We start from the raw sequence: 23,484 nt of genomic DNA, 5'->3' as shown, positions 1-23,484 counted from the left end.
ATGGCTGGTGTCAGAGACAAGCTACAAAACCCTGAAATTCTACATTTTTTGTTAAATTTTCACATTGTATGGTTACTGGAAACAAAAACCAGTTCTTATATTAATGTTCCAGGATTTTATGTGTGTTCTAACCCTTCTAGAGATAATCAGAATCGTGGCGGTGTTATCATGCTGCTTAAATGTTCATTAGTGAAGCTCATAACACAGGTTGATATAAGTTGTGAGGGCCAAGTTTGGCTTGAACTATCTTGTTATCCAGAGGTGTTATTTGGAGGAGTTTATGTACCCCCTGAGGATAGTATATATTTCAGTGTGTCTCACTTTGGTAAATTAAGTGTCAAACTAATAAACAGAAAATGGGTTATAGTTATGGGAGACTTTAATGCCCGGGTGAGTGAGCCAAGCATATTAGACATGTATGGTAACCCATGCATTTACAGTGGGATAAAAGACCTTACTGTAAACAGTCATGGCCAAACACTGATGAATTTATGCAGAAATGAGTCAATGGTAGTAGCAAATCATTTAGTGTGTGGAGAGAAGATACTTGGTGGTAACCTATCATACAAGAAGAAGGATAGATGGATATCTGAGATAGATTTGTGTTTATTAAAGGATGAATTTGTTAATGTAATAGAAGGGTTGGAGATAAATCAGAGTGTAAAAGGTTCAGATCATGCACCAATCTGTGTGAAACTTAATTTTTCTAGTTATAATGTGGTATCAGCTCATTTATTACTTGAAAGAGCTTTAAATTTAGGACAGTCTTATGCCAGGCCATCTGCCTGTCACTTGATCAAGAAGAGTGTTTCACACAGACAGGTGGATACTGACAGATTTATATCATTAATGGAAGAATACCCAGAAATATAGGGGAAACAGAGCGTACGAGTATAGCAGATGTTGTGTCGGAAGGATGTAATATGATAGAGAGGGTAGCAGAAAGATGCATGAGACCAATGGATGATGATAGCAATGTTTGGGACACTTCACACCCTCGCTGGAAACGACTGTTAGAGACTGATGACGCGAAAACAATATGGAAAGCAATAAGCTGGAAAGGGGGAGTTTCGAAAGTAGATACAGACCAACCTGATGACGCACAGTTTAAAGTTCATTTTGAAAAGTTATTGAACCCTGATACTAGAGAAGAAACAGGGGTAGAAAATGTTTTAGAAGATGCCCCCTATATTCCAGTGTTAGACGACCCATTTACTCCTGCTGAAATAGACGGCGTGATGAAGAGTATTTGTAAAAATAAGAGCTTTAGTGGAGTGTGTCCAGGATTGATATCTAGGCTACCAGGCACATGGCTGTTTTTTCTCTTGCATTTATTCAATGCTGTGTTTTTGGGTGTGTGTTACCCCATAACTTGGTGTTACAATAGGCTAGTGACAATATTCAAGTCTGGTAATAAGTTTGATTGTGGAAATTATAGAGGAATTAGTATTATGGACACAATGGCCAAAATTTATGACACCCTATTACTCAATAGACTCAGGATATGGTGTTCGATAGATAAATGTCAGGCAGGTAGGCAGAAGGGTAGAGGATGTACAGAGCAGATAATGACATTAAGATTGCTAATTGACTTTGCTATATGTACAAGAAAGAAACTATATATTATGTTTGTGGATTATAATAAAAAAAAAAAAAAAAAAACTGCGGGTAGGGGGGTTTTTCAAGAATACTCCCCCAGTATCCCTGCTTGTTATAAAAGGCGACTAAAAGGGTTGGTGGAGGGTTAGTGCCCCTCCCCAGAAAACAACTAGCTAAAAAAACAAACAATAAGCCTCGGACAAGGACTGACCAAACGATGACGACCAAGGACCGGACAAAGGACATGGTTATCGGAACATGGAATATAAGGGGAGTGAATGATGAGGTGAAAGAGAGAGAGATTGTCCAGGTGCTTGAGGGTGCGAAAGTGGATGTATGTGGAATAACTGAAACAAAATGGAGAGGAGAAAGTGTGAGAGAATGGGAGTATGGATGGGGTATATGTGCAGGAGTAGGTGAGAATGAGAGGACAAAGGAAGGAGTATGTATAGTTGTGAGTAAAAGATGAAAGATGAGCATAAGACAGTATGGATCAGTTGGGTCAAGGATTGTGTGGGTAAAGTTGAAAGTTGGATTACAAATGTGGGCGATTGTGTGTGTGTGTATGCGCCAACGCAAGATCGTGCTAGAAGAGTGAGAGAAGAGTTCTGGACAAATGTAGAAGTGTGCATGGAAAAGTTTGGAAGGAATGAGAGAGTGTTTTTGATTGGTGATATGAATGGTAAAGTTGGGAATGTGAAGGTGGATGGAATAGTTGGTGAGTGGGGTGTGTCTGCTGAGATAGATGAGAATGGGAGTGCATTAGTGGACATTTGTACTGGGAGGGGGTTGTTGATAGCCAATACCCTCTTCAGGCATAAAATGATCCACAGGTATACATGGCGAGTGATGAGAAGGGTGGGTGGTGAACTGAATGAAAGGAAGGCAATGACTGATTATGTGTGTGTGGATGAAAGGATGCGAAGATGTGTAATGGATGCAAGAGTTTATAGAGGCTGGGGGAGTGGACTTTCTGACCACTGCTTGGTGGTGGCCAGAATTAGAATTCAAGTAAGATGGAGGAATAGAAGAAGGGAAAGACGAGAGGAAGGAGTAGTTGCAAGGAGAGTGGAAAGGTTACAAGAGGATGAGAAAAAGGCAGAGTATAAGAGAGAAGTGGAGGAACGATTGGGCAAATATGAATTGGAGCAGATGGGAGACGTGGAAGGTGTATGCAGGATATTTACAGAAGAAATATGTGCAGCATGTGATATGGTGTGTGGAAGGAAGAGAAGACGGAGAGGGGTGCAAGGAACAGCGTGGTGGACTGAAGAGGTGAGACAGGCTGTGGCACAAAAGGAGAAAGCATACAATGAATGGATGAGAAATAGGGGTGTGGAAGAAGTTGAGAGGCGGAAGAGAGAGTTATATGTAGAAAGAAAGAGAGAGGTGAAAAGATTAGTAAGAGAGAGTAAGAAGAGAGTGGATGAGGAATTTGGAAGGAATTTGAGTGTAAATTGGAGGGACTGTAAGAAAATGTTCTGGAAAGAGGTGAAAAGAGTAAGACAGGGTGGAAGTGAAGTTAGCAGGGGAGTGAAAGATAAAAATGGTAGATTACTAGTGGAGAAGGGAGAAAAAGTGAGCAGATGGAGAGAACACTTTAAGGAATTGTTGAACGTAGAGGATGGAAGTAACTCGAGTATAAGTGGCTTGGGAATGGCTGGGAGAAGGAGGGAGGTCAGAAGACAGGAAGAAATCAGTAGGATAGAAGTTGTGGAAGCAATGAAGAAAGTTAAATTGGGGAAAACCCCAGGAATTGATGGAGTGTGTGGTGAAATGCTGAAGCATGGGGGAGAGATAGTAGTAGAATGGATGTGGAAGATGTGCAGATTGGCCTGGGAGGAAGGTAGAGTCCCGGAGGATTGGAAGTCAGGTATAATTATTCCCTTGTACAAAGGAAAAGGGGAAAAAGAAGTGTGTGGTAATCATAGGGGCATTTGTCTTCTTAGTATAATAGGAAAAGTGTATGGTAGGATAATTATTGACAGAGTTAGAGAAAGAACAGAGAAATTAGTTGGAGAGGAACAGGGAGGCTTTAGGAAGGGAAGAGGTTGTGTAGATCAGATATTCATTCTTAGATCTTTAGTGGAAAAGTTTCTAGAGAAGGGAAAGAAGTTGTATGCGGCTTTCATGGATTTGGAGAAAGCATATGACAGGGTGGATAGACAAGGATTGTGGAAAGTGTTAAGAATATATGGAGTAGATGGGAAGTTGTTGAATGCTGTGAAGAGTATGTACGATGGTGCGAAGGCTGCAGTGCGTGTGGATGGTGAACTAAGTGAATTTTTCTCTTTGAAAGTTGGGTTGAAACAGGGATGTGTCATGTCTCTATGGCTGTTCAATTTGTACATAGATGGGGTAATAAAAGAGGTACAAGGTAGGGTAGTGGATGTTGGAGTGGCCCTGGTGAGAGAGGATAGTGTTTGGAAACTCCCTGTAATGTTGTTTGCAGATGATACTGTGTTGTTGAGTGAAGACGAAGGGGAGCTGCAAGACTTGGTGGATGAGTTTGGGAGAGTGTGTAAGAAACGGAATCTAAAGGTGAATGTAGGGAAGAGTAAAGTGATGGTCTTTGAGAGAGGTGAAGTCAGTGAATGTACAGTGAGGTTGGATGGTGAGGAATTGGAAAATGTGAGTGCGTTTAAGTACTTGGGTAATGTGATGAGTAAGGATGGATGTTTGGAGGGTGCAGTGCTTGAAAGGGTACAGCAGGGAAGAAAGGTTGGTGGTTCTTTGAAAGCAGTGATAAGAAACAGGGAAGTGAGCATGGAAGTGAGAAAGTTACTACATGACAGTATTGTGATACCAACTCTAACGTACGGAAGTGAAGCTTGGACGTTGTTGGAAGGACACAAGTCAAGAGTGAGAGCAGTGGAAATGAGTTATTTAAGAGGAGCCTGTGGAGTCATATGGAGAGACAGGCTGACGAATTAGGTTATAAAGGAGCATTGTGGTGTTGATGTGGATGTGATAGGAAGCGTTATGAGGAACACACTGAGGTGGTTTGGCCATGTGGAGAGGATGGAGGGTGAAAGACTGACGAAGAGAGTGTATGTGAGTGAGGTGGAGGGGGGAAGAGGGAAGGGGAGACCGAGGATGAGATGGAGGGATGGGGTGGAGAGGTATATGAGAGAGGGGGGTGTGAGTTGGGAGCAGGGCAGTGAAATGGCGGGGGACAGGGCGACTTGGAGGCGATTTGTTTGTGGCCACCCTAAACGGGATTGAGGCGTCTGGCAATTGATAGATATAACAGGGTACCTAGAGGAAAACTGGTAAGTCGCTTGAAATCACTAGGTTATGGGAGAAGGATGCTTGGTGCAATAAAGTCTATGTATAAGTGTACACAGAATGTTCTGAAATCAGCTATAATTTCTGCCACTATACGGGTACGACAGGGTGCCCCGACCAGTTGCTTGTTGTTTGTAATTTACTTAGACAAGTTGGTGAAGATGCTAAAAGAAACTATTGAAGCTGATGGACATTTAGGTAATTTACATTGTTTACTGCTAGTGGACGACACCGTCTTTCTTGCCACCTCTAGAGAGATGTGTGAGAGAAAACTTGATATACTAGTAAATTACTGTAATGAATATGGAATGTATCTGAATGAAGAGAAATCTAAGTTTTTTGTGATTAATAATGGCTACAGGGATAAGGCTTCTTTTTATGCCGATAGTTCAGAAATAAAATATAGCTCAAAATACTTGTACCTTGGAGCCTAGTTCACAGACGATGGAAAGATTAATACTGTACTTTCATGTCATGAGTCAGGCAATTCAGCTCTTGTTAATAAGTTTTCCATTTTTTGTGGAATGAATACTGACATGCCATTTATATACAAACGTAAAGTATTTGATGCAGCAGTAACTTCGGCACTTATAAATAGCGCAGAGACTTGGTTGACAGGTAACCCAAAAGGAATAATCCGACAGTACAATCCGTTCGTAAAATACCTATTGGGAATAAGAATTAATACAAGTACAGACCTAACTTTGGCTGAGTCGTGAATTTTTCCAATAAAGTTTGTTATTGCAAAGAAGAGGAAGACGTTTTATGCAGAATCATGTCTGGTGATACAGATGCGCCACTTTGTTACGTATATGACTTATGCAGACAATACAATACAGTAGGATATAGATTCATAATCAAGTCGCTTAATTGTGATACTACCTCTAACCCAATGGAATATATTTTGGGGATAATTGGTGATAAAGCAGATTCAGCAACAAAATATGTGACAAATAGATCAATAAGGAACCCTGGCCTAACAGTTCATCCTATATACAAAAGTAAACTCTATATATCTGACCATACACGTAGGTCATTTACAAGGTTACGACTTATGTCACATAATTTGAGGAGTGGTCCCGGAAGGTGGAGTAGAACACCTCGTGAGTCGAGGTTGTGTCAGTGTGAAGAGGGTAAGGTCCAAGATGAAACTCATGTTTTGTTAGAATGTCCTTTGCTGATTTTCGCCGTAGGTTTACAATGTTAAATTTCTCGTCACTTACTGATTTACTTGATGAAACAGAAAACTGTAAAGAGCTATGTAAGTATATTGATGATGTATTGAGGGTATACGATTAAATAATGTTCTGGGTAATATTGTGATAATGTGTACATAGTGGAGGTTATTCTAGATGCATAGTTGACTGGTATACACTGTACTATTGTAGTTTAAGGAACTAATTGGAAACTATGTTTTTCAAAGGAATGGAGTACAAGACAAATGTTTGTTGGTACCTCTCTACTTATAATGTAAATATGTTCTTTGTTTGGACAAAAATTGTATTCTTAGCGACAGTTATCAGCTTACGAAATGTAACCATGTGAAGAATTTTTATCAATAAACTAACTAACTAATTACCTGTAAGAACCTCACAGTACTAGAATCCATTCATATTTATCAACGAAAATTTGCCCTAAACAATTGTCTGTCTGCTGTCCCTCTGAATATATTGTGCAGCTAAGTCCACCCTGTAATTAACACTTCTTTTTTTTTTCCTTTTTATATAAGCACGATGAGCCCAAATTCAAATAGTTCTTTTAGGCATTGAATTACTTTACAGGTCATTTGTATTTTTTTCAGATCCACTGAAGATGACATAGACGAATATGTCGAAACGTCTGGGGATAATAGACTCGTTACAAATGTTTGGAAAAGTCCAAATTTTGTGGTCGTAGAAAATTGTAAAGAAAAGAGAAATTTGTACATATACTCTGTTCACTTTAACTAGGTGCACAAATCCCATCTCCAAGTTAAATATATATACTGAGCTTAACACTGGAATATGGTGCTAGTCACAAAGAAGTGCTGTGAAAGGCATGTTGTCTTGGTATTGTATTATTCTGCCATTGAGCTACAGGAAGTAAGCTACATAAGGACAAAAATCACGGCCAAGTTAAAATGAACGCACTATAGTTGTATTACAAGTGTGGCTTAGTTTGTGAAGGAGGGAATGGTGAATGAATGTGTGGCTCATTTCACTGGCCACTCTATGGGTAGTTCTGCCAGCTTTGTATTTTCCTTTTTCCCTATGTGGATGATGCCCAGCCCATTAAATGCACTGGATGTAGTGGTTAGCATGATGATGATGATGATGATAGACGGTTATTAGGTGATTTTTATGATATTGTTGATGATGATCGAAATAATGGCGATGATGATGATGATGATAGACGGTTATTACGTGATTTTTATGATATAATGATCGTAAGAATGGTGTACCCCCTCCACAATATGTCTACCCCCGATGTATATATGTCCCCCCCCAATGCATACATGCCCCCACTAAATTTGCTAGGTCAGCATGCTTTTCCACGCCTGAAGACGGCGTTATTGCATCAGTTGATAGCAGACAGCCTAGCCGGGCAGACTGTTTTACTGTGAGCTTGTAATAAACTCCTTATCTAGCTGTTTGTACACGGAGTTTCTATTACCAAAGTATTGCAAGTTACATTTGGTAGCAGCGGTGTTTCGAACCATCACATTCTGACCGCCTCCTTGGATTTTTAGTGATACAACAAGATACACGACGTCTCGCATCTGCCAGCCTCGCCCCTCCTCCGTGCCTCTAGTGCTGTAATACCTTGGCTGTGCTTTTCGAGTGTACCATTTTTCTCACCAGTGCTCACCTCTCAACCAACCGCACCCATACGCCTTGTTCCTGACCGCACGTGTCACCGTCGCCGACCTACGCACCTGTTGCACCTGTTCCCAGCACCTGTTCCGGACTCATCATAGCTCCTGCCCCCACGGTGCCACTTATCACTGTCTGCCCGCTGCCTGCCCACCTCCATTCTCTGCATTTGCAACTCACCAGCTCTACACCTGCCTTGCGCCGACATCTGCCCTCCCCACCCACCACCGGCCTCCGCCGTTGCCCGCATCTGGTCTGCATTACGGAGCCTCCTAAGACCGCCACTCCCTGCCGGTGATTCATCACGGCGTCTCTTCTCTCCGCCCAGCTGTCTCTCCACCGCCGCCCCGCCCTGCCCCGCCCCGCCCCAGCCCAGCTACGCCCAGCCACCCTGCACGTCATACATCTCGACACTCCCGTTTCTACTGTGTAACTATAGTATATCTTTCCTTTCTATAGAGATTATCCTCGATTTTCTCTACAGATTGGTTATTGTAAATATTCCATCTCATTTCCATTACCCCGTTTTCATCTTCACCTACGTTATTTATACTCCATCTCATCCTTTGCATTTTATTTAAACCATCCATGGCCTCACCTTCATTCATTTTCACACCTAGTGTATTCCATTCTCTCATTGTTATTTATACATTTCCACGTACGTATCCATCTTCATCCTTTCATCTTCCATTGCCGCATTAAATGTCATATTTTCCATGTCAACCGCTTAACGCCCACCCTCTCGACCCGGAAATATCACCTGATCATACCTCGTCTGCCGACTCTAACACAATCACTCATTTACGAAGTGGCAAAGAGTACCACTGCCCTGTACCTGATACTCCCGTTTCACTTCCTGCAGAATCACTTCCTACCCATCCTACACTCGTAAATCCAGATATCTCTTCCTCTACTCCTGCCTCTACACTCCCTTCTTCCTCTACTCCTTCCCCTGTCGTTCCTTCTCCTGCCTCCCTTCATACCCCGTCTTGCTCGCCCTTAACTGCCACTACCTTCTCTCTCTCCCACACCTCTCCTGCCGCCACTTTTACACTTCCAGCCATGGCCAACCCTCCACAGTCTATCTATCTCGACGATGCCAATCGTCCCAAATTTACCGGTCAGGACCCAACTTGGTCTGTCTATGATTTCCTCAGAGAAGTCGAAACAGAAATAAGCAATAGACAAATTACCGAGGAATCGCTCAAAGTAGCTTACCTCCTCGGTCGCTTGCACCACGGTAAATCAGACATCGGATCCACGATCCGTGCAGGACATTTCGATAGCATTCGTACCTTTGCTGATTTTCGTACGGAACTCATCAGCCTTTGTTGCCAGCATTCAAATACCGCGTCTCTCATGGGATTCATTAAGCTCCTAAACCAACTAGATGAGGACTTGCGCGTCCCAGCGCAATATACCAAGCTCCACGAAGCTGCCGCCACCATGAAAGCAACTAGTAGCGAGATGCTCCAATTACTGGTAGGCACGAAATGGTTAGAAGACAAGAATGGCGTTCCAATGCTTTCACTCCTCAACTTTGCTGACTTAATTGGTTACCTCAGATTCCTTCACTGGCTTACACCTAAACAGCGAGAGCTAGCCTTGGAAATCGGTTTCAATCCAGGAGATAAAATTATTCAGGTCACTAAAGCCATTCATGAAAGAACAGGTTTGAACTACACGCGTCAGGGCACCACCCAACCCTTGGCCTCCTCAGTCTGTCACACCTCCACTACCCCAGACCAATCTCGCTCCCGTCCCACCACACGCGGCAGACCTGCCACACATCGCTCTCCTACCGCAGGTCGTGATCAATCTAGCGCCTGATGGAACAGACAATCTTCGATTCTTTGCTGGTACTGTGGTCATCCTGGACATCGAGCATCCAGTTGCGACCGTACATACAGACGTCCTCACTCCCAAACCAGTCAGCGTACGCCTTCCCGCTCATGTCGTCCACACTGCAAATACCACAAATCAAGCACGACTCACACCACTGAGGAATGTCGTTACCTCAACCGCCCACAGTCGGGGGAAGCGCTGCGCCCGTATCGGACCAATATCACGTAGACCCAGAAACCCAACTCCCCATCCGCCATGTAGGTCCCATAACATCCTCGGGTTTAGTCATTCTCGGAAGCAGTCATGACATACCAACGTCATTCTTCTTGGACACAGGATCTATAGTAAATCTCATCTCCGAAAATTCCTTACAAATTATTCATCGACATCACAACCACGTCAGTTTCCTAGAACCACCAGACATTCGCCTATGTGGTGTTAACGGCTCAGAGTTTAAGGTTAAGGGAAGAGTCACCCTTGAAGTCAAACTCCACAGAGATTTGCCCCCTATCCTCATTGAATTTCATGTCACTAATGACTTGCAGTATCCCGCAGATGCCCTTATTGGTTTCTCCACCATGGCACAACATTCCATTGCATTATTACCTGCTTGTGGTAGTATAGACATTTCTGGATTCCCGGTTTCCACTATGGAATGTCCCCGTCCTGTTCTTACGATCAAATCAGTCCTTCAATTACCTCTGTCCCTATCACTACCAAAAAGTCCAACCCAGCCCAAACCACCACTATCATCATCTGAGAATACAGAGATCATTCCTTTACTGACTGCGAGCAAGGACATAAATTCCTCAATGTCTCCTGATACATCATCTCAGCCTTCGAACATGGCCCTTACATCCTCTCCCGACAACACTATCGCTGACTCAGACATGCCTCAGTTATCTACCTCACACAGTCTGCATGATCTTCTCCAACATGCAGAGACGAAACGTGCAGTAACGAATACGTGCACAATTTTGTTACCACATGAGTTCACCAAAGTCTCTGTTTGTGTTGCCGGTGCGAAAGAAGGAGTGGATGTACTAACCCTACCTGAGATGTGTTGTGTGAATGGCTTGACTTTTGAGTCAGTGTGGTGTACAGTCTTAGAGGACAGTTTATGCTACCTGTACTTGCTCAATGTCACAAATGCTCCACTAAAACTTAAAAGTGGTGTAAAGATTGGAGACTTCCTAGTATACCCAGCGGCCGTAAAGGTGTGCCAGAATTCCTCAATTCCTACTATTCAGACTGATGATATGCCAATCGGTGTATGTACTATTAACTCTACGGGATTTGCGCCGACGCATTCACCCGATATGCTCTCCCATCTCACTTGCACAGATTTCCCAGAAAATACGCCTCAACTCCTCGACCTTCTGACCTCGTACAGAAACGTGGTTGCCTTACCCGGTGAACCGATGAGTAGAACAGACCTTGTCAAACATACGATTGAACTACTCCCAGGAACTCAGCCGATTTACATACCAGCGTATCGATTGCCTCACAGCCAGAGAAAGCAAACAGATCAAATGGTACAGAACATGTTAGACCAGGACATTATTGAACCCTCCGTCAGTCCATGGAATAGACTTTTCTTAGTACCAAAGAAGGACGGCAACTTTAGACCAGTAGTCGACTATCGTAAGGTCAATTCTGTCACCGTTCCAGACCGTTTCCCGTTCCCTGTCCTCACTGATTTGCTAGAATCCCTTGGTGACAATAACGTAGTCTTTTCATCTTTAGACCTCCTCAGCGGGTACTGGCAGGTCGAAATGGAAGAGTCCTCTCGCCCAGTCACAGCCTTTAGCACCCCTTCCGGACATTTTCAGTTTAAGAGACTCCCTTTTGGTCTGAGAAATGCTCCTTCCGTGTTCATGCGACTTATCCATTCAGTCTTCAGCGGTATGATGGGACACTCTCTTTTTGCTTACCTAGATGATATCATTGTTGTGAGTAAATCCATTCCTGATCATTTTACCAAACTCCAGCAAGTCTTTGAACGCCTCCAGCTCGCAGGCCTGAAAATCAATCTCAGTAAATGTGACTTCCTGCGAAAGAAAATCAAATTCCTAGGCCATGTCGTAGATGCACAAGGCATTCATACTAATGAGGATAAAACTAAGGTGATCATTAACTTCCCAGAACCTACCACTACCGACGCTGTACAAAGTTTCCTGGGCCTCAGTGGCTATTATCGTCACTACATCCGGAGTTATGCACAGATCGCCGCTCCTCTGACCCACTTACCCAAGCAGAATGTGCCCTTTGTTTGGACTAACGACCAGTCACAGGCTTTCCAAAAGCTAAAGACAGCTCTTCTAAATGCCCCTATTCTAGCTTCCCTGATTATACCACACCCTTCCTTCTCTGCACAGACGCCTCAGGCACTGGACTTGGTGTCGTTTTGATGCAACTCGATGAAGCATCAAGGAAACGCGTAATAGCATATGTTAGTCGCACCCTTACAACCGCTGAACATAACTACAGTGTCACAGATCTCGAAGCGCTAGCGGTAATCTGGTCCTTGAAACATTTCAGAGATATAGTCTATGGTTATCCAGTGCATATCCAAACAGACCACCTTCCACTATGTGATTTGTTCAAGAATCGCAACCTAACAGGTAGGTTAGCTAGATGGTCTGTCATCATCCAGGACTTTAATCCCACTTTTCAATATGTACCAGGCAAGTTGAATGTAGTCGCAGACGCACTCTCACGTTACGTAGCAGCAGCTATAACATCACTGCAGCCTGAAGTAACTGAAAATACTACACTAACGTCAGAAGTTGTTCGAAACTTTCAACGCCAAGACCCCATGTGGTCCAAAGTCATTTATTTCCTAGAATCTGGCGATGCCTCGACCTTACCTACTCTGCCAGTATCACTAGATGAGTTCATGCTAGATGATGATCTCTTGTACAGGAAAACACTGCTAACAGGCAAAGATATGCCCAATTGCGAAGTACGCCAACTTGTTGTCCCCACTGCCCTGATACCAAAGGTTCTTCATATTGTTCATAATACTCCTCAAGCTTCCCATCCAGGTAAAGACCGATGCTTGCGCCAAGCATGTCTCAAATACTATTGGCCTACCATGCGCCGCGATATCAATGCCCACTGTGACTCTTGCCTCTCCTGCCACCGCCACAAAGGATCAACCGGCTTACCAGCACCTCTCTTACAATACCCAATCCCGTCACGACCATGGGAAACTGTCTCAATCGATCTCTTAAAACTACCTCTCAGAATCTGGCGCTGAGTACTTGTTCGTAGCGGTCGACCACTTCTCCCGCTACTGTGTCCTTGTTCCCCTCTCCGACAAGACCGCGAAGAGCGTTGCACGTGCCCTTGTAGATCACGTAATTTGCCCGTTCAGTACCCCTCATACCATTCTTACTGACAACGGTACAGAGTTCAACAATAGCCTTCTCGATGAGATCTGTCGCCACTTTCGTATCAGTAAGTGCAATGTCGTGCCTAACCATCCGGCTTCCAATGGCCTTGTAGAACGCCACAACCGAAAAATCTTAGAGTGCCTCAGACATCTAGGCTCCCATAGTTCGTCCTGGGATGACTGGATTCCCCAAGTGGCATCTTCCATCAATAGCTCCATCAATGCATCCATTGCTGAATCTCCCTTCTTCGTCCTCTTTGGTTTTGACAAGGACCTCCCATACTCTCTCTTATCCTCAAAGCCAGAACCCATCTACAACCTGGATGATTATGTTAAACTAAAATTGGCCAACTTCCAGACAATCCACCAGTATGTCCAATCCACTTTGGCTTCCTCTCAGGAGGACATGCTGCAGCGCCAACACAAGTCCGCCTCTCCTATCACTATCAACGTAGGCGATCTTGTCTTTGCTCATTCCCATACACGTTCCTCTAAGTTGGATGACAAATTTACAGGGCCCCACCGCGTCCTCACTCAACAAGGCAACAAATTTCACCTCCAGGACCTGTCCACTAGGGACACCAGATGGGTCCACGTCGATGACTTAAAGCGAGCACCCCGTGGCCTCGTGTTGGAAGAGTCACTTCCACAACCTCCTGCCCCCTCTTCCCCTCCTCCCATCCCTCAGTCTACTTTGTCTCCACCTATCCCTCAGTCTCCTTCCTCTCCATCTCCACCTGCTCATTCATCAATCAATCAATATTGGTCCAAACTGCGCTCTGCCCATCAACCTCTTCACGACCTCCCCCATTAACTCTACCCTGATTTTCTAGGTACGATGTTAGCGATCTCCCTGCTGGCAATGCTGACCCTCCTGGGGTCTGGGTCAGGTCAGGACGATGGTGGAGTACGTCCCGGGGCCTTGGTCGGCTCAGGAGGCGAGGTCTCCTTGCGCTACGATCTTGCGCCCCTGGCCGACGTAGCCATTGCCCTACCTGCCTACGCGCACCAGCTCCACGGAATCATGAACCATCTCACGGCCCTCATGGGGACACACAACCCGAATGAGTATCTCTATAACCTTTTCCTCCCACTCTCCTGGCAGTTGCAATACATAAGTAACAGATTCACTGAGCTCAATGACACATTTTCCATTCAGACACCCGTGGGTCATTCTCGTGTGAAACGAGGTCTCTTGACTTCGGCGGTGAGATTTTGAGTGGCTTGTCTGGGGTTGCTACAGCCCGTGACATTTCTGGCTTCCAATCTGATCTCACTCATTTAGCTTCAGCCCTAGAATCACAATGCCGAGTCATTAAAATCCAACACACTATGTTACAGAAGCTCACAACCCACCTCAATGAAGTCACGTCCACTCTAAACAATTTCACCGATATCTTACAATGCCATCTTTCAGATCTCAACCTTATCTCTCAGTTCTTCTACCTCAAACTCAACATGGATAATCTCCAACTGGTCGTTGACTCTCTCCTGTCACAAGTCTCTACCTTGGTTCGTATCCTGGTCGATGCTATCAATGGACGTGTCACTGCCGACTTAGTACCTGTCTCAGCTCTCCGTTCTGTCCTGGAATGGGCTCACTCCACCTTCGGTCTCTCCCCAGTCCTCCCTTACTCCTCCCTTGAATATTATTATCCTGTTCTCGAAGCCACTCTTCTCCTTACATACGTCGTTGTCCATATTCCTCTCCGTTCTGCCATAACCTTTAACCTTTTCCACATCATTCCCTTCCCTTTCCGCCTCAACAACTCCTTGTTACAGGTATCTGTTCCTTCCGAATATTTCCTCCTCTCCCATGATCATCTTTCCGTTGCTTTCCTTTCTTCCACAGACCTCCAGCAATGTTCCTTCCTTACTCCGACCTCTCGTCTCTGTGCTGCCCACCTTTTCGCTATCTTCCCTAGCAGTGCTACACCCTGTGAGTCTGCTTTAGTTCGCAACCATTCCATCTACTCGGCCTGTTCTTTTGTCCCAGCTCCTGACCTCCCAGTCCACCATGCTCACCTCAACCATGTCCAGTACTTCTTCTTTGCTGTTCCCATCTCTGTCACAATCATGTGTCCTGGTTCTTCCGTTCGCTCCGTCCCCGCTAGTGGTCTCTATAAAGCACCTGACTATTGTACCGTCAAATCAGAGTCCGTCATCACTTACGCCACTCGCTATCACCAAGCTGTTCGTAAACACTCCTATGACATCTTTCAACCAATCGACATGCCTTCAACCCTACCTTCTGCCAACATTACCATCACCTCCCCTCACTTGCGCATGCTCACCTTCCTCAATGACAGTGATTTCATTATGGATCAGTTTTCTCTGGCCTACAGCCGTTCATGGGTTCATCCAACGGTTGTGTTTCCCCCTGTGGTTATCGCTTTCATAGGTTTTCCACTCATCATCTGTGCAGTGCATTGTTGTGTCAGAAAAATGGAACGTCGACTCCAGGAAATCAGAGTCGCTACCGGCATAGTACGCCCTACACACGACGTAGAAACTCCCCGTACTTAGTGCCCTCGCATTCCGTGACTACCATTGCCATCTAACATTTAACCAAACTGTGAACAGCACTCTGCCTACTAGAAAATGATGGTATTTCTTTCATGCATTACTGAGTGACAGTGTATCCTACAGAAAATACAAAAAAAAAAAAAAAAAAAAACATGAAGGAAGAACAACAATAGAACTCTCATATCTACTCCTTGTTTGTCATGTATCAAACTATTATTGTATAATTCCCATTATGTCTTAATCCTTGTATTTCTTATATGTATATATCTTGCTAATTCCCTCCCCTCAACATGGCCATGTCTCCCCTACTGCCCCTGTATCATACTTATCCCTTGTACAAACCTCCCCGGTCCTGCCTTACTACTATCATCACCCACCATTTAACTCCTGGTGTCAGGAGACACCATCTCAGCTACCCGGGGGAGTAGTGTACCCCCTCCACAATATGTCTACCCCCGATGTATATATGTCCCCCCCCAATGCATACATGCCCCCACTAAATTTGCTAGGTCAGCATGCTTTCCCACGCCTGAAGACGGCGTTATTGCATCAGTTCTTAGCAGACAGCCTAGCCGGGCAGACTGTTTTACTGTGAGCTTGTAATAAACTCCTTGTCTAGCTGTTTGTACACGGAGTTTCTGTTACCAAAGTATTGCAAGTTACAATGGCGATGATGATGATGATGATGATGATAGACAGTTAGTACGTGATTTCTATGATATTGTTGATGATGATCGTAATAATGGCGATGATGATGATGATGATGATGATGATGATAGACGGTTAGTACGTGATTTCAATGATACTGTTGACGGTGATCGTAATGATGGCGATGATGATGATGATGATGACAATGATGATGATAGACGGTTATTACGTGATTTCAATGATACTGTTGACGGTGATCGTAATGATGGCAATGATGATGATTGTGCAAATGATGATGATGATGACGGTGATTAGATGATTATTAGGTAATTATTAATATTCTTGATGGTGGTTGTAATAATGAGAATGATGATGATGATGATGATAGTAGTGCCAATGATGATGATAATAATACTGATTTATTGCAGTAATGATGATAAACGACTACCATCTCCATAATTATAATTTTAGTAAGTAATGTCTAAAATATGTTCATTGAAGCCATGATCATTGTGATGATGATGATGACCTTGAGATCTATTTATCTGTCTATTGCCAGACGCCTTAATCACTAAGGGGTGGCCATAAACAAATCGCCTCCATATCACCCTCTCCTCCGCCATTTCACTGCCCTATTTCCAGCTCACCCCCCCCCCCTCTCTCTTATACCTCTCCAATCCATCCCTCCATCTCATCCTTGGCCTCCCACTCCCTCTCCCCCCTCCACCTCACTCACATGCACTCTCCTTGTCAGTCTCTCGCTCGCCACCCACTCCACATGGTCATTGGCATTATATGCTCACATACACCAGTGCCTCTTGTACTGTATACAAAGCCGTGTGGCATCAAATACACTCTACCCCATGACTGCTGCTCTGACATTGGTTTACCTGAGGTTTTCTGTTCTAAAAGGTACCTTGGGGTCTCAGTAGGTTATTTTATTTATTTATTTATTTATTTTGAGGGGGGATGGGAAAGGAGGATGCCAGCTGGGTGTGGAGAGTGAGAGGTGTGAATGTTTGGGGTAGGGTTGCAAGAATCTGTCTATCTATTTATTGCCAGACGCCTTAATCCCGTAAGGGGTGGGCAAAAACAAATCGCCTCCATGTCGCCCTGTGCCCCGCCATTTCACTGCCCTGCTCCCAGCTCACACACCCCTCTCTCATATACTGTACCTCTCCACTCCATCGCTCCATCTCATCCTTGACCTCCCCCTCCCTCTTCCCGCCTCCACCTCACTCACATATATTCTCCTCATCAGTCTCTCACTCTCCATCCTCTTCACATGGCCAAGAGGCAGACTGCAAAAACCCTGGTACCAGATCATGCAGTGTGAATACCTAGAGGCTGCTGGGGCTGGAGTAATGTGGAGGGCGGCCATTAGGTGAACCATGGCGACGTGTGTATGTTGCCTTTATAAACGGTACACAGCCTGTAATGCCACTAAGGTTAGTCTAGCCTCAGGCCCCTACACTTTAAAGGCAGTGGCGACGTGTGTATGTTGCCTTTATAAACGGTACACAGCCTGTACTGCCACTAAGGGAAGTAGGCGGCTTAGCTGCCCTTAAATATACTGGATTAGGTTGGTCTAGCCTTAGGCCCCTACATTTTAAAGGCAGTGAAGTAGGTGTGCTCTGACCATTTATTTTGACATTCAGGTTACCGGTTGAATTAGGTCACAATGGGTCTAGTGGGGTCAGGTCAGGTCCATATACATACATTTATAACCGTGGGCTAAATTCAGGCCACTTCAGGTCATGGTGGAGGTGGTGGTCTAGTGGTTAGGGAAGAGGCCTACCGTTTTAAAGAATGCGCGTTCGATTCCATGCTAGGGAACGTAAGTCTGCTGATTTGAGTCTAAAACAGATGACTGATGTGCACCACCCACTGAAATGTCTTAACACCCCTGCTAATATCATCACAGTCCTGAGTGAGACTTGTGGACGGTGGGTATTAGTGGACAAGTGGTGACGTGAAGGACTTGGGATGTAGGAGAACTGCTGGGCCTCAGGGAAATGGCTGTCAAATCAATGGCCTCTTCCGTAGCAACTTGTTTGGCACATTACACCTTATCATTCTCTTGTATGTTACTTATATTAATGCAGACACAGCTGGCATCATTATCAGAAAGGAAGAGGATAGTGAAAATTAATGTAATGTGCAGAACAAATCGCTAAGAAAGAGGTGCTACGAAGGGGGTGGGGGAGGGGTGTATTTACGTGCGCTCGTTCATGTAACCCCTCTCCATGGTTCAAAACTTTCAAAGTAAACACAGACGCAATAATAAAAGTAATAATAATAAAAGTAAAGGCCTACAGTCCTCCTCTCACTTTAAATTGGCCTAAAATTGCCATCTCCTTATTCTGAATGCTTGAGTTGTAGCAAAAAACGAATGCTGGACTGTGGTGTTAGTAATGAAGAAGTATAGATGTCGAGTAGTAACATTATCCTTTTCTGCCGCTGAGGTACGTGATTAAAGTTGTAAATGGAAAAATTTGGGTCGAGGACTTATAATTCAAAAGTCAATGCAGCCGCCAAATAACCTAGACTCACTAAAAATGCAATAAAAAACCGAAAGTGAACTACTGTATTAGATAAGGTAACTCAAGATACAGGGGTAAGTATATAATTTGTGTATTCTTAAAAAATCTTGCTACCTAACTACACATACTCTTTGGAACACTGCATCGCGGTATCTCTGTCACAGTACATTATATTCGTCTAAGGGAAACAAAAGAAAATTGTACCGTGATTTCCTCTCTAAGTCTCTAAAAAGGTAATATTTAGTACTGCTGAGGTTTAAACTAATTTTAGGGGGAGAATTTGAAACTAGAAAGGAGTGCCAGATGTGGGAATTTTTTTCGTAGTTATCGACTTCGGCTTCATCTTTTCGTCAGGAAATCCAAAATATCTGGCAAGAGGGTAGCATCCATGCAAATAATGTAGCATATAAATCTTTTAAACAGCTAACTCGATCTTAAGTGCAGCGATACTAGCATATAAACCAGCGAATTGATCAAAACCACGTTACCAATTTGAACTTCGCGGGCATCAATCGGAGACGCAGGCAAGGTTCCAAAATTATAAATGTTTTGAGTGTCCGGTGCACGTGTATACAATTGTTTGTTTATCTTTCAGTTAGAACGCAACCAAGCCAAAAAATATAAAAATCGAAATTATCAACCAAACAAGATTATTTCTAATGTTTTTAAAATGCTGTGAAGGCATATTAAATCTCGGAAATTGGTTTATGATCTTTATGAATACTTCCGAAGTTCCGAGGTTGGCGTTGGGAGTGTAAGTGTAACCGACGCCATGTTTCAAGAGAACATTTAGGACAGATCAGGTGAGAATCCTGCCTTGATTCCACATTTTCAAGTGGTTATAGTTAATTTACTTGTATTATTGTGCTTGTGAAAATTAGATATGGCAATGGAGATAACTTAGAAGTGAGCATTTATAGTGAGTATTCGTGTTTCGTGATCAGAAAGGGCGACAAAATCCGAGCAGATGCTATAGAAGGGCGGCTTCGTATCCTGGTCCACTTCCATAATTTTACCACTACCATCTGATTTTCGGGCATAAATGTGCTTGTTAATACTAAATAAGTATATAGAGATTACTAGGGTATAGGTATGTGATGGAATATCCGTGTTTTGAGATGGCTGTGGAATGGTGGTGTAAATGGAAGAACAGACGCCGAAGAAGGCCAGCGTAAGTATCCTGCTCTGATTCGTTTTTCGGCAGCTTTCATCTAATTTACTTACATAATTCTACTCACTAATGTTAGATAGAGATTAGTAGGGTGTACGTGTGTGAGGGAAGGTGGGTGTATTGAGGTATTTGGCATTCTTGTGAGAGCAGACGTTGAAGATGGCTGGTGTAGTAAGTATCCTGCTCTACCTCCACAGTTTCCTTACAATTAATTTCCCCACTAAATTCTGCTTACTGTTGTTATGCAAGGCAATGGATGTAAATAAGTGTGAGTTTGGTGGGAGAATTGTTATGCTGAGTGCTTTTAGGTCGACTTCTCGTCCTAAAAGCACTAGCGACTGAGCGGGGTCCTCTTTCCGGACCGGAAGTAAAGCACCCACAAAGGAACAGGACATAAAAACCAGGCAGTACACCTTAACACATCTATTGCCTTACTTCTACACCGTTACAATACAACAGAGTGATATTTGATATACAGGAGACAGGGACACAGAGTTAGCCTTTGACACCACAATGCACAGTCACACTTAACACAATATAATGCATGTACACTCGCGCCTACTAATTTCTCCCCCCCCCCCTGGAAGCCGGAGTAAAGGCCAGTCAGTTCAAGGCGCTCGCTCGAACAAGCCACCCCCTCTGCCCTCCCCCCCTTACCCCAGTATAGAGGTTTGAAACGTTTCGAACAGCCATGCCTGGTGTTGTGACGCGGTGTCAATAGATTTTGTTACAGACACTCAGAACCAGTAGAGGTATGTGTATAAAGGGCTTTAGTGTGCAATAGTATCTTTTTCCTACAACATGATTGTATCGATGTGGGAAAGGAACGTAGGTGGAGGAACTGTATACTGACATCCTGATAAATAATCATAGTAAACGATGTGTGTTGAGAATGATGTATTATGTCTTTACGCATCCATTCTCTTTCCCGTATTCACAACCCCGGGACCCTTCTCTCTCACCTACACGACCTCTCACCCTCATCCCCCACTCCCACCCTTCCTCACACCTCACGTACCCTCTCATCCCCCTCTCACGCCCTTTCTTAACCAACATGATTTTAGGTAATAATGACATGAGCCATCTCACATTGATTTATATTATACATGCCAACTGTTTTGTCGTGTTGTAATCAGTTATGTGACAGATGCACTGCAACTTGGACTTTGACATACAGTTGTTTATTGATCATACAGGTTCTGTGTGGTTTTTGACGTCCATTCATTCGTCTTAATGTGGTAATTTAGGTCATATCTTACCGATATAACAACGTAAAGTGGCTGTCCAGTCATTTCTGCGTTATGTAAATGAATCAGGATCGGCTCAACTAACCACAAACACATCGTAAAATATTCTGGCCTGTTGCCACAGCACTGACGCCATCTCATTATGTATACGAATTAATATGAGTTGGAATCAATAGAATAGCAACAGTGGTTAAACCAAACTGGTCAAAATTGTTAATGCATGTTATGTAAAATAACAAACGTGTAGTTAGTTATACACTGAACTCATTTTATTGCCCATGAGGTTCTGTGTGTGTAAGATGTTTATGGAAGAGATAGCTTTCTGTGTCAACACCATATGGTTTGTGTTAAGCATGAAAAAGGTTGTGGTTATAATTATGTTTTTCTTCAGTGCTTGCTATGTGAACATCTTCCCTCTGTATTATGTTGACAGGCATGCCATTACAGTAATAAGCATACTTTTATAAACACAAAATACCACTTGTGTGAAGAAACATCATCGCCCCGATCAGTGGGTCCTTATAAGGAAAAACATTACACAGCCATAGGATTTAATACTTTAAGGTTACCTTATGTGGAATATTACAGAATACAAGATTATCAGTGAATGCCTTGTCCACCTCGTTAGCCTCACAGCTGACTCCGTGTGAGGCGCGCGAGGGCATTCAAAGAGTCCAACTATATAGGAGCAAATATTGGGCACCTTCCTAACCTCCTATTCCCTCCCACACCTCCTGGTTTTCTGCTCAGTACTCTCTGGGTCTTCTCCTCTACTCCCCACTCCTGTTTTCATTATACCTTAGAGGTTTTTTTCAATGATTTGGTATATCCACAACCTTTCGTGGGCCAGTCTATTACCTGTATCTCTGGGTGATCACCGAACTATTCACCCAGTGTACGACTGGTATGTATGGGGAGAACGGTTCTAGGCTCCTGAAACTATGAAGATTGGAGGGGTTCTGGAAAATGTGCAGCAGCACAGACAGATGGTAAAAGGGAGGTCTCTGTAGATGCATTTACGTACTCCTCTCAGAATTGAGGTGACCTTGAAGATGTGGGACTGATATCCTTTAGGTCCTACATACCACATCCACCATTGCAGTACAGAGGCATGCTTACTCTGTCCCTTCCCTGACCCGTTCGCCCGTCTAGAAATGTTTTCTCTCATGAACCCGGGTACCCCAAGATCTCCAGCAGCAGACAGGCGTGAGCTGCACAAGCGCAGACGAGAAACCTCAACCTCATCCATGAATATAGCATCCTCTTCCGCCAAAACTCTTGGCTAGCGTTTACAACGGTGTGCGAACTGTAGCCGACTGTGTGAGCTGCTCCGCGCAGTTTTCTGTAAGTTCCTTCCTTCACTTCAAACATAACAGTCTCTTCCGCCATTGTTAGAAGCCTGCCTTACTGTAGACACTGACTGGCTCCCTAACCCAGCAGCTCCCTTGTGAGTGTGACAGCAGTTTTCCTGAGACTTTGTTCTACAATGGTAAGGAGTCGCCGGTCATCTTCTGGTAACGTTACCTGTGGTCTTCCTGGTCTTGACGTTGGCCCTCCTCCTTCTGCACCACTCCCTCCTAACCCACAAACGCACAGTCTTTTTTATGTTATGGTTGCGATGGCCATTTCTCTGCTGGATTCATGTGTTGGGGTTGGCCAGCTTCTGGCGACAGCAGTGACCAATTGACTTCAGATCTGTGTGGATAAATTCCTCTGGCCTGGCCTGTTGGCACGAGTGCGTGGAGCAGGTAAATGTCCTCTGTGGCATGGCACTGTACCTGTGCACGAAGAAATAATTGATTGACATTCATATTTAGACACTAATTAACTCGCAAGGATTATATATTTATATTAATATATTTATATATTTATATATATATATATATATATATATATATATATATATATATATATATATTTATATATATATATATATATATATATATATATCTATATATATTTATATATATATATACATATATATATATTTATATATATATATATATATATATATATATATATATATATCTCTCTCTCTCTCTCTCTCTCTCTCTCTCTCTCTATATATATATATATATATATATATATATACACATCTATATACATCTTTCTATCTATCTATCTATCTATATATATATCATATCTTTCTCATCTATCTATCTCATCATCTATCTATATCTGTCTATCTATCTATCTATCTATCTATATCTATCTCATCTATATCTGTCTATCTATCTATCTATCTATCTATATATGTATACTATCTATCTATCTATCTATATCTATCTATCTATATCTATCTGTCTATCTATACTCTATCTATCTATCTATCTATCCTATCTCATATCTATCTATCTATCTATCTATC

At 43.4% G+C, this 23,484-nt stretch overlaps 1 protein-coding gene across 1 annotated transcript in view; it reads left to right on the top strand.

Moving 5' to 3' along the window:
• Nucleotides 1-21,766, top strand: part of LOC145413235 (uncharacterized) — a 58,363-nt gene extending 36,597 nt beyond the window's left edge. The window contains exon 2 of the mRNA XM_080282966.1: nt 21,705-21,766. Within this exon, the coding sequence (XP_080139092.1) occupies nt 21,705-21,766 (62 nt within the window). The remainder of the gene's footprint in view (nt 1-21,704) is intronic.
• Nucleotides 21,767-23,484: the final 1,718 nt, after the last annotated feature.

Source organism: Coenobita brevimanus, chromosome 95 (assembly GCF_032717465.1).
Source record: "Coenobita brevimanus isolate Jiangsu-jjx chromosome 95, ASM3271746v2, whole genome shotgun sequence".
NCBI classification, from domain to species: domain Eukaryota; kingdom Metazoa; phylum Arthropoda; class Malacostraca; order Decapoda; family Coenobitidae; genus Coenobita; species Coenobita brevimanus.
Note: the sequence above shows the minus strand (reverse complement) of the source record. Positions and strands in the feature narration are given on the sequence as shown.